At 35.1% G+C, this 15,616-nt stretch overlaps 1 protein-coding gene across 3 annotated transcripts in view; it reads left to right on the top strand.

Annotated features, from left to right (window-relative positions):
- Positions 1 to 2,643: 2,643 nt before the first annotated feature.
- Positions 2,644 to 15,616, top strand: part of LOC123313385 (RNA-binding protein Musashi homolog Rbp6) — a 1,061,117-nt gene continuing 1,048,144 nt past the window's right edge. For all 3 annotated transcript variants that reach the window (XM_044898252.1, XM_044898254.1, XM_044898251.1), the window contains exons 1-2: positions 2,644 to 2,851; positions 3,020 to 3,060. In XM_044898252.1, coding sequence (XP_044754187.1) covers positions 2,787 to 2,851; positions 3,020 to 3,060 — 106 coding nt within the window. In that variant the 5' untranslated portion in view covers positions 2,644 to 2,786. The remainder of the gene's footprint in view (positions 2,852 to 3,019; positions 3,061 to 15,616) is intronic.

The following is a 15,616-nucleotide window of genomic DNA, read 5'->3' as shown; positions in this document are numbered from 1 at the left end:
TGACCTTTCAAAGATATTTCATAAGAAATACATCATTTTCGTCCGAAGGAGTATAAATAAATATTTCTGACATTGACAATATTATTATAAGAATTAATTCAGATGCATTCCACCCGCTGATATGAATGACAACATGTGTTACGAACTGAATCGAACTAGCCAATTTGTTATTATCAGGACAACGAAAGGGAAAAGGTTCCATCGAAGAAGAGTAAATGCTGACCATGGTTTCGATCTCATTTGACCTCTTCAGAGCAACAAAACTAATCCGATAAAAAACGGTTGAGGAACTGACATCCGTGAATTGTCCAAATGAAAGATACTACTTTGTTAATGAAGAATAGGAAACTGCACGATGAATATACCTTTCCATTAAAACAAATCAATTGGGTCTCGAAATAACCTTGATGTCGAGGTCAAGGTTAAAATGTCGAGGTCAAGGTTAAAAAAATTCGTCCATTTTCTGTCCATCTTAATACAATTTTTATTTCGAAATTTTTTATACAGTTTTCTAGATAAATTACTAATTTATTAAGTAACGCTATCATCTGAGCCTAATGAAGAATAGCCTCACCTGATATGCAACACACATTCAGTATAGCACTACGGCCACTAGATGATATGCTAGATTTTGACGAGTTTGAAGCTAAGGAATTTCATCTGAATATCTGGTGCAGGCGTTCCAAAATATTTTCGGTTAAATTATTCATAAAACTCATGATGAGTTAGGCATAATGTATGGCAGATACTTCATTAATTTTGGTGCTCAGATGTATGAGAAAATTAACCCCGGACTTCATAGAGCTTGATCGGGAAATCAACGCTTGATTGAAGTCAATCAGTCATGATCATTCAGAATATCATTCTAGCATCAAATTATGATGTTAATACGTCCATTCAATAGGGAATACTCCTTCTGACGAAAATGATGTATTTTTTATGAAATATCTTCAAAACGTCACATTTTGAAATAACTAACTAAATATATATTGAGCATTAAGAATGTTGATATCGGTTGAAGGAACAATAAAAACCTAGATCTCTATGGCCATAGAGATCTAGGTTTTTATTGTTCCTTCAACCGATATCAACATTCTTAATATTTATATTGGAACGAAAATTTGAAGAATCATATATTGAGCACTTAAAAATGAAAAATAAAAATGGGTATTTAAAATTTAAATCGTTTAATTTCAATTGCACAAGTTGGCAACATAGACTGAAATATGCCTTGATAATAAAGAACAACAAATATACTATCTTGATGAGATAAACAAAGATGGCTGTCTATGAAGTCTGCGACGAACGAGGAAGGTCGTAAAATTTTATGGGATTTTTATGGCCGGTTGCAGTTGAGGCTCGCCAGTAAGTACGCGCCTGTAAATCAACAGCTGTTCTTTTATAAAAAAGCTGATCGGTCATTGGTTTTTTTACTTTCTAGTAGGCGCTGTTGCCAAATCGTCAACTTGAAACCAAGCGATTTAAATTTTAAAACCCCATATTTGAAGAATGATTTTGAATAATTTATGCGGTGCATTCGAAAACAACATGAAAGAAACTCATAATTATTCAGTTTGAACTTGCATATGCAGTGATAACCCAAATTGAGGAGAATTCCCCATTATTCCTAATTGCTAGTTCTTCAATATATTCAGAAATGAAAAGGTTTCAGTGATTTTATGAAACCCGCTGTAAGACTCTTCTGCCCCTTCTGACCGCTGACGGGCCGACCTTGTTATACAGGGTGTTCATAAATGATTGTCCCATCGTAGTGAGCGTTATAAATTTCCGCAAGTTCTTCATCGAAAGGAAGCGAAATATGGAGTAAAATGATAATCATATTCACCGTTCAATTATGCAAGAGTAATATCGGAAACTGTGGATACACACGTCAATCGAGTGCGAAACCTCCGGCAAGGTCAAAACATGTAGCGCATAAGAATCCAAGTGCAGGCGGAGCATAGCAGGGAGATGTCTTGATAATGAGTGTAGCAATTCACATAAGTGGGAACCGCACAGGAGTTGACCACAATCAGCTGATTGATTCCACCTCTTCTTGAATGGCCTACATCCTGGTGCAATATTTCCGTGTTTTCGGCACCGGCAGAACCTGAACGCACAAGGCGCAGCGGTAAGACCAAAGAGTAACCAACAAGAGGATGCACTCTGTCATTTTGGCCGGTTGGGTTTCAATGACCTTGAGGGAATACTCATAATTCGATATTCGAACTATTTTGAAAGAAGTCGCATTATTTTCATAAACGGAAATTGATTCGTTTCCGACAGGATACGAAAACGAAAGCCGATATCTGCCGATATTCGTTCGGTTCGCAACTCGCAATTTGATTGGACGCCCAGATTCTGATTTGACTGCGGATGATTCTGTTCGCAGTATTCTGGCGCGTATCGTGTCCCCACTCCAAGGTTAAAATTCCATGAGTCAGATTTCGCCTTGTAAATTGACAGAGTGAAACCTCTTGTTGGTTACTCTTTGGTAAGACGTTGCGTCATCGTCGCACTGGCGGTGCACGGATTGCACCCAATCACAGCCATTGTTTGTTTCATCCATCAGTACAGTGGCGCAGTCGCTTTCGTGCGTTTCCGAACCGGCCGCGAACTCGACCGAAGTTCCTTGGCTGCGCCTCTCTGCCATTGCCATTTCCCACCGATCTCTAGTATCGTGTTGATAGTGCGCATAGAACGTGATTCCGGGCGATTATACGATCCCGGTCTCTCTATTTACCTTTAGTTTAGTCGTAGTTCAGTCGTACGCATCACTCAGTGTCATGGAGCCTCAGAACCAGGAAATTGTCCAAGGAGGATCCCCTGCGGAAGTCCCCAACGACCCAGGGTAAGTTCCGCGGCAGCACGAGTTGAACTCCGAGCGCGGAGCCGGCTTTTTTGCCTACTTTCGCACCCTTAGTGGTTTGAACCCTGTGCGTCCGTCTTCGCATGCTGCACACATAGCTCTCCCTCCGAGACGAAGATTATTCTCAACAATTCTGTTTACTTGTTTCAGAAAAATGTTCATTGGAGGACTCAGCTGGCAGACTAGTCCAGGTAAGAATTCGACGGAAAGCTAGTGTGTTATCAGTGCGAGTGACTTGTGCAAACAGTGATAACAAGAAGCAAGAACAGATCAAACATTGGAAACATTCTACAAACACCACTATTCACGAAGACCACCCAACACCATCCACATTAATCTACAGACCAAAGTTGCATCTGCCGAACGCAGTGCTCGAATTGGATTGATGCGAATCAACTTCTCATGATTGATTCTATTTTCGATCTCAAAGTTCAAATCCATTAGGAAAATGCTCTGGGAGTGTTGAGATGCCTCGCAACAACACGAGACGCCTTGAAATCGAGACCACGTGGGATGCACGTTTTACGCTAGATTACCGTCACAAACCGAAGAGTTTTCGAAATAAACTGTCCTCTATTTAAAATTGTTTTCAACCAAGCTGGGGAGAAATGTCAGAATTGAATTTTTCCCGCTCTCCGGATAGGCGAATGCGCACTATTTACGCTACCTCAAATTTCGGGAGATGGCGCCACAACCCCTATTTTGAAGTGCGAAAGTCGGGTTTGAACATCATTTCAAAATAAGTCAGGACAGTTGAAAAGAAACTGTCTAGTATGCTATGGACCTGAAAATGGATATTCGGTTTTTCTTGTGGCGCAACAATAGGTGGCTATGTATATCGTATTTACTTGCAAACATTATCATCAAATGATGAATACAAAATCTTGTTTTCCATTTAAATAAAAGGTTTCCCAATACATTCTACTTTCTGAGTTTTGGACTCCAATTAAAGTTCTTCTAGGGAATATACCCAAGTTCATTGACTGAAATACTTCAGTGAATTGAATACATAGGTCATTAGTAAAAACGCGAATCTGCCCGTATTCTTAAAATAAAATCTTGTAGGAGGTTGAATATCATTGACATTCGAAGCATGGAGCACGTTTTTCAACAAACTGAAAAAATTTCAAAGCTTTTGATTGTGCATATAAAAAAATTCGGGGATGAGTTTGGGGGCTGATAATGTACCATAACATTTTGTGATCGTCTTTTTATATAGGAAGTAGGTAAGTGTTTCGCATTTTGCGTGAATCTACTAGGAAGTTTCCCTAATTAATTTTCCAATAAACGAAGGGTTTCGTTGAAGGAAAGATGCATCAAGTCTGAAAAATGATCAGCGAAATTTGGTCGAGGCTCAATAGAAGTTGTTGATTACGAAGCAGAGCATTTGTAGCACGTCCTTAGATATAGTTTTGGTCCATTAGACGCCAAGAAATCTTCGAAAATTGTTGATCAGCATAGTATCATTTGATAGATAATATGACTCAGTCGCCCTTGTATCATTATAATTGAACCACATCACATCATAGTCATTACGTATCTTATGCATGATAATTGTCTGAAAATGTTGCTCTAGGATATTCTGCATCAATTATAGAGCATTATCTTCAACTGAATTCATTGCAAAATGAGAAAATGATACATTTCCTGGTTTCGTGTTCCGCTAATAAAACATCTCGTTCTCCTCCGAACAAGATGTTTCATTGGCAATTAGATAATAAGGATGGAAAAGACGAAAATAATTCAGAGAAATTTCGGAAATCCCTTAGTAATGAAGCATTTCCTATGAAAATTTTTTAGGCTTAGAACAGTCCCCTCAGTTTTGAGGGAAAAAGAATTAAGGAAATAATAATATCTGTGGTAAACCGCAGATATTCCTTATTTCGTTATCACGTTGTCTAGTTCATCTTCTGAAGCGTATTATATCAAGCTTATATTGTTTGAACTAAGTATTTCGTAAATAAATCTTTCCTGTTGCTCTTGAACTCAAGATTTTTCCTTATCAAGTGATAGTACGTATATAATTGATTGATTATACGTAACGGGTATTCCCACTCGATTTTCCAAAAATGATATTGAAGACAACTAATTTTCATCGACAATCTGACAATCAACACCGGTAGGATGGACAAGACGCAAATGTACCAGCATGCGAAATTGAATTGATATCTAGTCTATCTCGATCTCGATCTAGACTGATAAATAAACAGGAGACATTTGCCCATCAAGTCAAAATCTATAACATATCAAAAATTCAGGAAATTCAATAACCCCTCCATAATCTTGTTCCTCAACTGAAAAAAATTTTAAGAGGTTGTAAATTTCATTCCAACGAAGATGTGGAGTCTTCAAGGGAGGCCTGGTTTGGAGAAGAAAATTTGATATAGAAAGGTGTAGAGATGTAGCTGAAATTAGTGTATCTCGAGGTGTATCCAATTAAAAGGATATTATGTTGGATAATAAAATATTTAGAAAGTCAAGTTTTGTTTGCTTCTTTCGTAGTCTGAGAATTTCTTAACACAACAAATAGTTGACCTATACGATTCCTCACATTTCAAACATCTGGGAATCAATCGTTGTAATATTTTAAGGCATTTATTCGTCGATGAAGAAGAAAGAAGCTAGTCGATCACTTAATACATAAAATTTAGCTTGACATTGGTTCAACAAAAAATTTCGTTTTGATGTTGTTCATAAAGTATGATATTTCAACGAAATTATTTCTTCAGTTTTGTCGTGATACTATTCGGTAATAGAGCAAAGCACCAACAATTTTGTAGCGATTATTCCAGTTGGATTTTTATTGGGTAAATTAACCAACCTCGAAAAAATAATATTTTCTTCGTAGTTAATTGTTTCATTTCGTCATTATGATGACTAACAATTTATTGGATTGTTTCCACTTATTGTTGGGATAATTTCTGTTTTCACACACGCAATCCATTGTTATGAGGTACATAACATACATCTTGAGAAAGACATGGGAAAAGCAGATTGAGGTTTATTATAATATGGAATTTTCTAATTGGGAATGGCTCATGCATGCCGCAGTGGGCGATTTTTTGGCTTTTTGTTCAACAGTTAACCACATCAAGCATTGGATATGCACATTCTTGTACTTTATAAACTTACACTAACTTCAGTGAGATCATTTCTTAATGGTATGAAATAAGTATGGTGACCATACTGAAGTGTGTCAATACAGCAACAGTAAACAAATGAAATGAGTGAGCGATTAGAGAAATGAATTAAAATTAGATTGCTTCGCATTCGCCCTGCTCAATTTATTATTTATTATATTCATTTCATATCAGCATCACCGGAAATTTGCAACCACTGATAATTTTTTGTGAATTTAATTATTCGCTTTAATCTTTTCACTTTTTCCGAAATGTATTTTTTTAAATAGATTGGTTATGAATTAGTAAGAATAGAGCCAGAATGTTATAAGTATAAGGTACGTACAGATTTTAAATCTGCTGAAACTGCTTCCTGATATCTTCATTTTTCTTGGAAGATATAACACGAGATATAACCAAATTTTGATAGTTTGTCGATTTCGAAAATGTGCAATGAATTTTTTATTTCCAAAAATATCTAAAAACGATCAAAACCTCGAAAACTTTCTACAAAAACTTTATCACTGGAAATAAGGCAGTATGTCCAACTTTTTCTTATATCCTGTAATAAGGGCGGAAAAGAAATAACTTCAACAAAATCATGTAATTGGTGTTTTGATGAATTCGAAATCCTTTACTAACAGAATTCACTGTATTTAACTGCATCAACGCGGGAAATCTCTTTGATGGCGTTCCTGACTCTTTGCTCCGAGCTTTGCCCTAAATCGACTCTATTTATGAATGGAGTCTTGAGATTTTTATTTTCAACATATCCACATACGAAAAAATCCAGAGGATTGAAGTCTGGTGATCTTGATGGTCAGGACCATGCTTTCACATCCACTGATTCCCGAATAAACTATCCAATTTGAAAAGTGATGTATTTCTGTGGTTCCATATCAGCCAAAATCAAGCAATTTGGAATACCCCGTACTTTGAGATGAAACGATGACAATTCATAAGGTTCTTTATTATTTTTCTAGGGTTATCCGAATGTGCTGTCGGATAAATAATAATCGAATATAAGCATAGAAAATAATTATAGAAAAACCATCTCCAAAAAAGAATGAATAAAATCTGCAGATTCGACTGATTTTTTATTTTAAATTGGATAGAGACGATTCCTGATGTTTTTTCTTCATTTCAACTTCTGGCGAAACTTCTGGTTTTTACGGATACTGCAGAATTTTTCTTGCACAATATTATTCAAAACTTTACTAAGGAAATAAAATCAACAATGAGAAAATATATCCATGTTTTTATCTATAGTTTAATAAATATGTACTCGTGACGTTTTGGAGTTTTATACATTTTGAAGCTATACGTGGATATATTGAAAAATTCTTAGCTAACTATAGAGCCAAACAAAATTTCAATGTCAAAATATTTTTTTATTATTCAACATATTATCCTCTTAATTGGATACATTTATTACAGCGAACCTGCAACGTCTCTAGACCTTTCAAAAAAAATGTTTCTTCTTGCTCTGCAAACCCAACCTCCACGGCTTTTATTACCTCCGTGTTGAAAGAAAATTCACGACCTTTTAAACTTTTTTTCTGTTTGGGAAAGAGATGATGGATGGAGCCAACTCTGGTGAATAAGAGGGGTGTTCTAGTAATTCAAACCCTTAATCACGATGTTTTTGCATGGCAACATGAGATTGGTGTGCAGAGGCGTTGTCTTGCAAAAACAAAGCAACTTTGGATAGTTTTCCGCGTCTTTTTTCTTTGATTTTTTCCCGCACAGTGGTCAGTAATGTCGAATAGTAATCTCAGGTTATTGTTCTACCCTTATCCAAAAAATCAATCATGATTACTCCATGGCAATCCCAAAGAACTGAAGGAAGAACTTTTCCAGCAGATTTTTGGACACGAAATTTCTTAGGAGAACCAGAGTGTCACCATTCCATCGATTGTTGCTTTGTTTCTAGATCGTAGAAATGTACCCAAGTTTGATCCATAGTAACAATTCGGTTGAAGAAGTCTACATCGTTTTCAAATCGAGCAGAGATCGAACGCGATGCTTCTACCCGAGCTTCTAACCTTGCACGTTTCAGTCAAAATTCAAACATTAAATTTGCGGATACATTTTGCAGCAATTTTTCTCATGTCCAAATTGACGTCAACTATATGATGAACGTGATCGTATGAAATATTCAGTGCTTCAGATATCCGTTTTAGCCTAATTCGACTGTTTGATAAAATCATGTCATGAACTGCATCGATATTTTCGGGAACTGACACAGAAACTGGCATTCCCTATCGGTTATCATCTTCAATGGAAAATTTACCTCTTTTTAAGCTGGCAGTCCATACGAAGGACATTGATCACTAAGGGTATTAAGCATATCTTCGTAAATCTCTTAACCCTTTTAAATACAGCTACTTGATGATGGCTCGATACTCCAATTTTTCGATTTTCACAATTTCGGTGGACATCTTCTTATTTTAATTTATTGCGTAACTCTGGTTTACTTTTTTGACCTCAAACTTCACACTGACACTTCTAATGAGTTATTGTTCGTTGCTATGGTAACGCAATATTTGTTTTATGCATGGAACTGGTCTAGGCTAACTAGATATCAATACATCCTCGTAGATAGACCTTCGATTCTGAAGATCCCAAGTTTGTTCTGCTAGCTTTCTGCTTGAATAATTAAAAAGCTACCCTACAATCTCAGCTTCCATAAGCGATAAATCACTTCAGACAGATCCCAAAATCCGGCATCCATCTAGTTAACACTAGTCGAAACGCCGTGTTGATCTAACACCTGTAAAAAAATCGTCGAAAATGTGCCAAGGACAACTTATTTACGGCCACTTCTGTCATCGCTTTCACTGACAACAGGAAATTAGGAGGAACGTTATTCTGCTCGTCTTTGCGGCGTAAGTGGGGTTCCGAGCGACTTAACAACTTGGGAAAATACGATGAAAGGTTTTTCCGAAGGGTATTTCGATTATTATTGGAGCCTTGAGGCTTAAACGTATCAGGGATGTTATGGAGCTGTCGCGAAATGAAAGAATATAAAATGATTGAGGAAAACGTTCGCTCTCCGAGATGGAGAGTCCATTTTCGTTTTAATTTTCCATCTCTCTCTCATGAATTGTCATCGGATTACACTTATAATATTAGTAGCATTATTGTGCTAACGTAAATGGTATAAGTGAGCTATGAGCTGACTAAAGAAACTGGAGAACAAGTGAAGCCTATGAATAGATACCTGGATCAATAACATAATTACTTATAATATCAGACGACTAGCGATGTTCGGAACCTATTAATTTTATTCCAGACTCACGCCCAACTCTGTATAAAAATAGTAGTAGGTACTGATATGGTCCAGTTCTCTTCGAAATTGAATAAAAGTATTATTTTCTTCGAATCATCTGATCAAATGTAAATTTTTGTATTATGTTTAATTATTATTGTGTTGTGTTTAGGTGAGTTTGTTGAAGGATGTTTGAAAATAAAAAAATCAATTCTGTATATCATAGAAATAGTTGCTAAGGTTTTGATAAGGAAGGAAAAAAAATTTATGATTTATGAAAGATGGTTGTCAAAAAGTACTGATTGATACGTAAAACTGAATTGAAAAGGATGCAATATTATGAAAAAGGCATAATTGATATTTTTGGTTTGGTAAATCTGGATTCTTGGAAAAATAGTAACGGGAGAATAAAAAAATAACAAAACTTGAAGAATTTCTATAAGAAGGAAAAAAAATTGGACCAATAGAAGAAGTAATGATTATTCAGTGTACATATTGGAGAAAAGAATTGAATTAGAAGGTTCGCCGTCAGAAGTAGCAGAAGCAGCTTGGGATTAATCAGTTTTTTCCAAATCCAAATTGTCCGACAAGATGTCAAGAGTTCAGGCCATCGAAAGAATAATATAATCGAAATTTATAGTGTCCAGAGACGTTTGAAATTGAAAGCCACTGGATGAAGGGGTCATTAGTAATTATAAGGTAATTTAGGATATTTAGTTAAGGTTTTTGTATAATTTTTTTTATTGATTTAGAAATTGTTTAAGGTATTTCAAATTTATTTCGAATTACATTTGAAAATTTCACTGAAAAAGTGGTTTGTAAGCTGAGAACCCCCTTTGAGAGTTGAGTTTCGGGCAATTTAAAATTTAAAGTTAACTCAATTCATATGAAATTAAAAAAAAGGATCAAAACCGACCGTCACAGTACCTTTGAGTGAATTCTCTTTGACATGAGAATATGAGATTTAAAGTATTAAAGGAAGGAACCGAAATAAGCGAGAAAGAAATGAAGGATCTCCTTCAAGGAGCAATTTTATAGTTATTCTGTATGCAGATAACGAAAATATAAATGTGCAATGAAAACGAGAATGAAAGACTATATCTACCTATATAGATCGGGTATTTTTTTTATTACGAATCGAAATGTTTTTTTATTTTGATTTACTGAGGTGAACAACAATACGATCACAAAAAAATTCCTATTTGAATTGATTCTTCATTTCTGCTATCATTTCAAAAATTATAAAAAACCAATCCTTGAGAAATGCCCGAAGAAATTTCAGAAATCTTTCTGTGGATTTGAAACGATCTACCTAATGCAAATGGGTCAAATGGGATTCATTTGAATTGAGCTCGATGTCCTCTATTCACAGTTTCAAATTGTCCTTTTACTTGAAATACCCTGTATATATGCTGAATTTAATAGAAGGCAGTTAAAATTGATATTTGCTTTCATCAAAAATTGTTACACTGAGGTGTCGATATTTTTTCTTGGAATAAGAGTACTTACCTCTATGGCAGTGTCGAGTTTTTGAAAACCTATGATTTTGAGCTTTTATATCTGATGGTTAATGATATACTCGTATACGTATCTAATTTAGACGTTACTCTTTGTTCAATTTACTGTTGTAATTTGTTGATAAATCGCTAGGTACATGTCGTTCTTACGGATGTCTTCCAATTCAGAATCATTTCGATGAAATGTATTGAATTCTAATAAAGTGTATAGCTTGATTCGATTGATAGGTGTGTCATTTCCCTTGTTAATGGTAGTTAATAATGACGGCACCATAAAGTATCGTATTTGTCGTTTGGCGCCCCACAAGGCGAGAAGACCATACCTATCAATTATGTGGAAGTAGATGTATTCGGAAATTACCATAATTTATGCGCCATTGAAAAAATTATATATTGTGAATTGGCTTGGTATCGGCCATTTCGATAGGTATAGGTATTTGCGCCGCCATTTTTCATTATCGAGAAACCTATCGAAAGAATCAGGCGATAAATTTGACATTTATCTATGATTCTTTGTCAATGTTGAATTGTTAAGTATAAGAAGCAAAGGTTATAGAGTAGAAAGATAGGAAATGCCCTCATATTTCTAGTACTAAAAACCGACTACATTTTGGTCAGTGAAAACACATTTGACAATCAGATGGCGCTGAAAAGGCATTGTCAATACAGAAAAAATGTTTAATAACTCTTCTCAAGCATATCAATAAAAGATTCAGATTTCTACGTATTGTTCAATATTTATCTCCCAAATATTCAATATCCCATTGATAATACATTACTCAACTAACTTTCTATAGAAAGAATTATTCATTTATAAAACAGTTTCTTAGCGGTTTTTTTAATAATTCTCTTAAAGGCAGAAAAATAAATCCAAATGGAATATTCCCCATGCGTTGATAGTATTACAAATCATTCCATATCGTGTCACCGAACATCCTCCCTGAGATGTAAAGAATCACCAAATTCCAACATGTCTGCATTTTTCCATAAAATTCCATTGGATATGTTCAAAATTTTTCACAGAATTTCAACACAACTGCTATTCGTTCCTAAGAACAAGCTCTTCTTTATGGTATTCGAGCGATTTCTACTCTTGAAAACTCTTAAATATTATTGTTAATTTGCTATAAATTGGTGTTTAGAAGTTATCACTGTGAAACGGTTTTTAGTTCAATCTAACTTCCCAAACAACCGTGTCTCCAAATAAATACACAAATCCCAAACCAACCCCTCCAAATTTGATGATTGGGTTTTCGAAGTAGAGTTACTTTCCATAAATTCACTACTAACACTCATTTATTTCTTAAAAAAATTTCTTTTTGCGTATTGTAGAAATGTCAAAATCCGCTGTCACTTTATTAGGGATTCGGTAGGGGAACGACTTTAGGGCATTTATAATTTAGGGTGTCCCCTAGCATTTAAGAGTTCTCTAAACGTTGGTGAAAACGAAATTGAAGCTATACTCCATTTACATTTATTTTAGCACTCGGTTGGCCATGGAAATTTGACACATTTCACTCTGTATAGTACGAAAATGTGGGGTTATGAAGCTTGTCAAACCATTTTTGGGTTTGAAATCAACGCTATGTTGCCCGTTCTACGTAAAAGTTTCTGTTATTACGTATTTTATCACAATGTCGAATCTCTTCGGAAAAAATGTGACGAACATAATTGAAGATTATACAAACTAATTGAAGGCATACCAAATCCAGTTATTTGCAGGGAAAATACAAGAGATCAGTATAATATCATAATATGCACTAGCTTGAGGAGATTTAATGTTCGTTATCTTCTTTGGCTAAAGTTTGAATACGTTACATCAGTTGTAGATTTAAAAAATATTAACCCGAAGATGAAATGCATATGATGCAGTAATTGGGAATGGGTATCTCCCGAAGGAATTAACAGATAATTACAAGAATGTTAAATTTTTCACCAAAAATCATCTTGCATCAATATAAGTAAAAGGAATTAAAGAAAGTTTCAAGTTAAGATGAACTTCACCTTTGAACAAAAATTCCACATGAATAAACAAGTAACAGGGCAACTTGCGCGTATTTGTGGCTGTTCATCATAATACGTTGATATAATAATAATAATTAGGTATTTATTGGTACCTTAAGACATTTACATTGTATAGGACAAGTCAAATGAAAAATAGAAAAATCCATTTTCGGGAACTTATTCTACGATGACATTTATCGAAAATCCTGTAGTAAACTTTTCGCATTAATTCACTCAAACATAAAATTCTCAAATGCCACGATTTTTTTGGGTCTCCCAATAGAAGGAAATTCTTTGTCATCCTCTTCATTCACAATCTTTCTGATTGTGGAAATATTCAGCTGAAATATAAGTCGTTTAGATTCAGATGAAACATTATATAAATTCTCTTACATTGAATATGTTCGCTACCGTCTGACGTAGTATGGATTTTAGAATATTAGGGTATAACTATTCAAATGAGCGCACCAGAATTCTAAATAGTATTTCTTGAAACCCTGTGTCTTTTTTTAATCACTTTCGGCATTTTCGTAATAAAAATTGATATTAGTTGTGGCAACGGCGTTATGTCATTAACGACATTTCATGAGTGCCAACCTTACTTCGTTCTAGTTACAAAAACTTGACAAAATTATTTCATGGCCAACCGACTGCTAAAATAAATTTGAATGAAGTATAGGAGACAGTTAAATAGGCTTAGGTATTCCTTCAAATTTAGGGATCGTTGGTGAAAACGGGCATGAGCACCACAAAATGTCTTCCCTTAGAATTAATAAACGTATTATGTGAAATTCGCTAACCATTATAATGTGAGAAATATCGGAGGTGTTTCCTTTTCATTGGGACACCCAGTATAGCCAGGTTGTGGGATCTTAAAAAGATTTTCATATATTCTCACGTAGGGAAAAATTTAAGGAAATATGGAATACCTAAGGTACTTTGGAAATAACAAGGAAAACAATAAACCAATGTTTTTTCTTTGCAGATGAGACGGGGACCAATGAAACGGATTGTTAATTAATGAAACTTGACTCTGAAAATTTCCATTGCGTGTTAGTAGAAGATATACCTGTTCGAATAGAATTTCAATCTTTCGAGGAATTGCGAAATGAGGTGTCACATTGCATTATTCAATCATCATTCAGATTATTTCCAACCGTTACACTTCGCAGATCATTGTAGGTGGTAGAGCGAGTTTTTCCATTTCGATTCTGAAACGTGCACGGGATGAGAACTGGACAAAAAGTTCACATGTATGCATTCTCATAGCGACTAATTAACGCCGCGAATTCGCTGACCTTCGTGGTTCAACATGCACATTCCAGGAAGAAATGATCTCTCTATTTGAACAAGATTATTTTTAACCTCTGGTGCTCAGGGAGGCCGCCTAGATAGTTGTTGGTTCGTTTTACAAGTTTGGTTGGTTTGTCGTGCAATCTCGAAATGAATACAGGGCGTTTCACGCAAATCGAGCGAGATTTTAAGCTGAAAATTTGCGTATTGGATAACCGATATCTTTTCATCTAAAATATCTTGTATTTCTGGTTGTACCAGAAGTTGAGCCGGAGTTTGTTAGGTCAAATGGAACGCCCTACATTTCATTTATAAAATTATTTTTGGATTCTACACTAAGGCTCCACTGAACATCCTCGATCCCATACCTCAAGGTTCTTGAGATATTCATTGATTTATCTTGAATTTGATCGTCTTGACTGAATTATTGTTGTAACTTTGTATTGTCTTTAGTTACAGCGTTGAAATTTCAACTATTCTCCGAGTTAGATCATAAGAATATTTCTCGGGGCAGTTTAAAATTCACTCTGATTAAGAGTGACCGTTAATAACAATAAACAAATTTTCAGATACAAAACTCTATATTTCAATAGACCATCAAATGAGGCGAAAAAAAAACTGTAACTAACGATTATTCACACCCTACACCTTTATCTAAGGGTTTTCGAGTTATAAGGAAAAAGTTCCCTTGATATACCAAATTTAATGAACCAAGATTTATGCCCAGTTTCTGAGATCTATTCGATAAACTTAATGCACGGATAACAACTGGTACTTTCAGTAGCTGAGGCCTGCTCCCAATAACCTTGGATTAAGCACAGCCTTCTAAAAAAAGATGGCTGTGGACGTCGACGATGACGTACTATTTGTATTTGACGTCCTTTTTTACAGCCATTTAACATCACATTAAAAGATACGATACTAGTGTTTGAGATTATTACTAGTGATGGAAGGATACAAGACGGATTAATCTCTAGGAATCCACCAGTTATCTGATTGACACTTGTCAAAACATCGAAAGTAACCTCAGAAGCACACACAAAATTAATGACAGTTTAGCAATTCGTTGAAGTTTCCTAACTAATAGCTAACGATGGTTGCAGCACCTGAAAATCACACAATTTACATAGGCTAGTTTTTTTTATAGCTTTTTAGACTGGTTGTGTACATAAACATCAGTCAGTCAAAATAAACTTAAAACAGGTGGGCCATCAAACATGTCGTACCTCTTGGTTTCATCAATGAATTCATAAAGGCTGAAAAAACTTAGTATCACACATTTTTAGATTGTTTTCGGAGTAATCCCATAGAATTCAAATAATATTTTTTTAATAGCAAGCTCTTCATTTCGGTAAATGAGGCTGTGAAATGAATGCCATTAGTATCCATATCAAGGCCTATTTTCTACTCTATTGTAAATATTTTCAAATAGACTAATGAACTGAAATGAATTGAGCTGTATCTTGGCGTTCAACTGCGTTCAAAAAAAATTTCAAAATATATTCTGTATGACGTCCGAGGTAACGTCACTAGTTCCGAATAT

Source organism: Coccinella septempunctata, chromosome 5 (genome assembly GCF_907165205.1).
Source record: "Coccinella septempunctata chromosome 5, icCocSept1.1, whole genome shotgun sequence".
Lineage (NCBI taxonomy): Eukaryota > Metazoa > Arthropoda > Insecta > Coleoptera > Coccinellidae > Coccinella > Coccinella septempunctata.
This window is presented reverse-complemented; position numbering and strand designations above follow the sequence as displayed.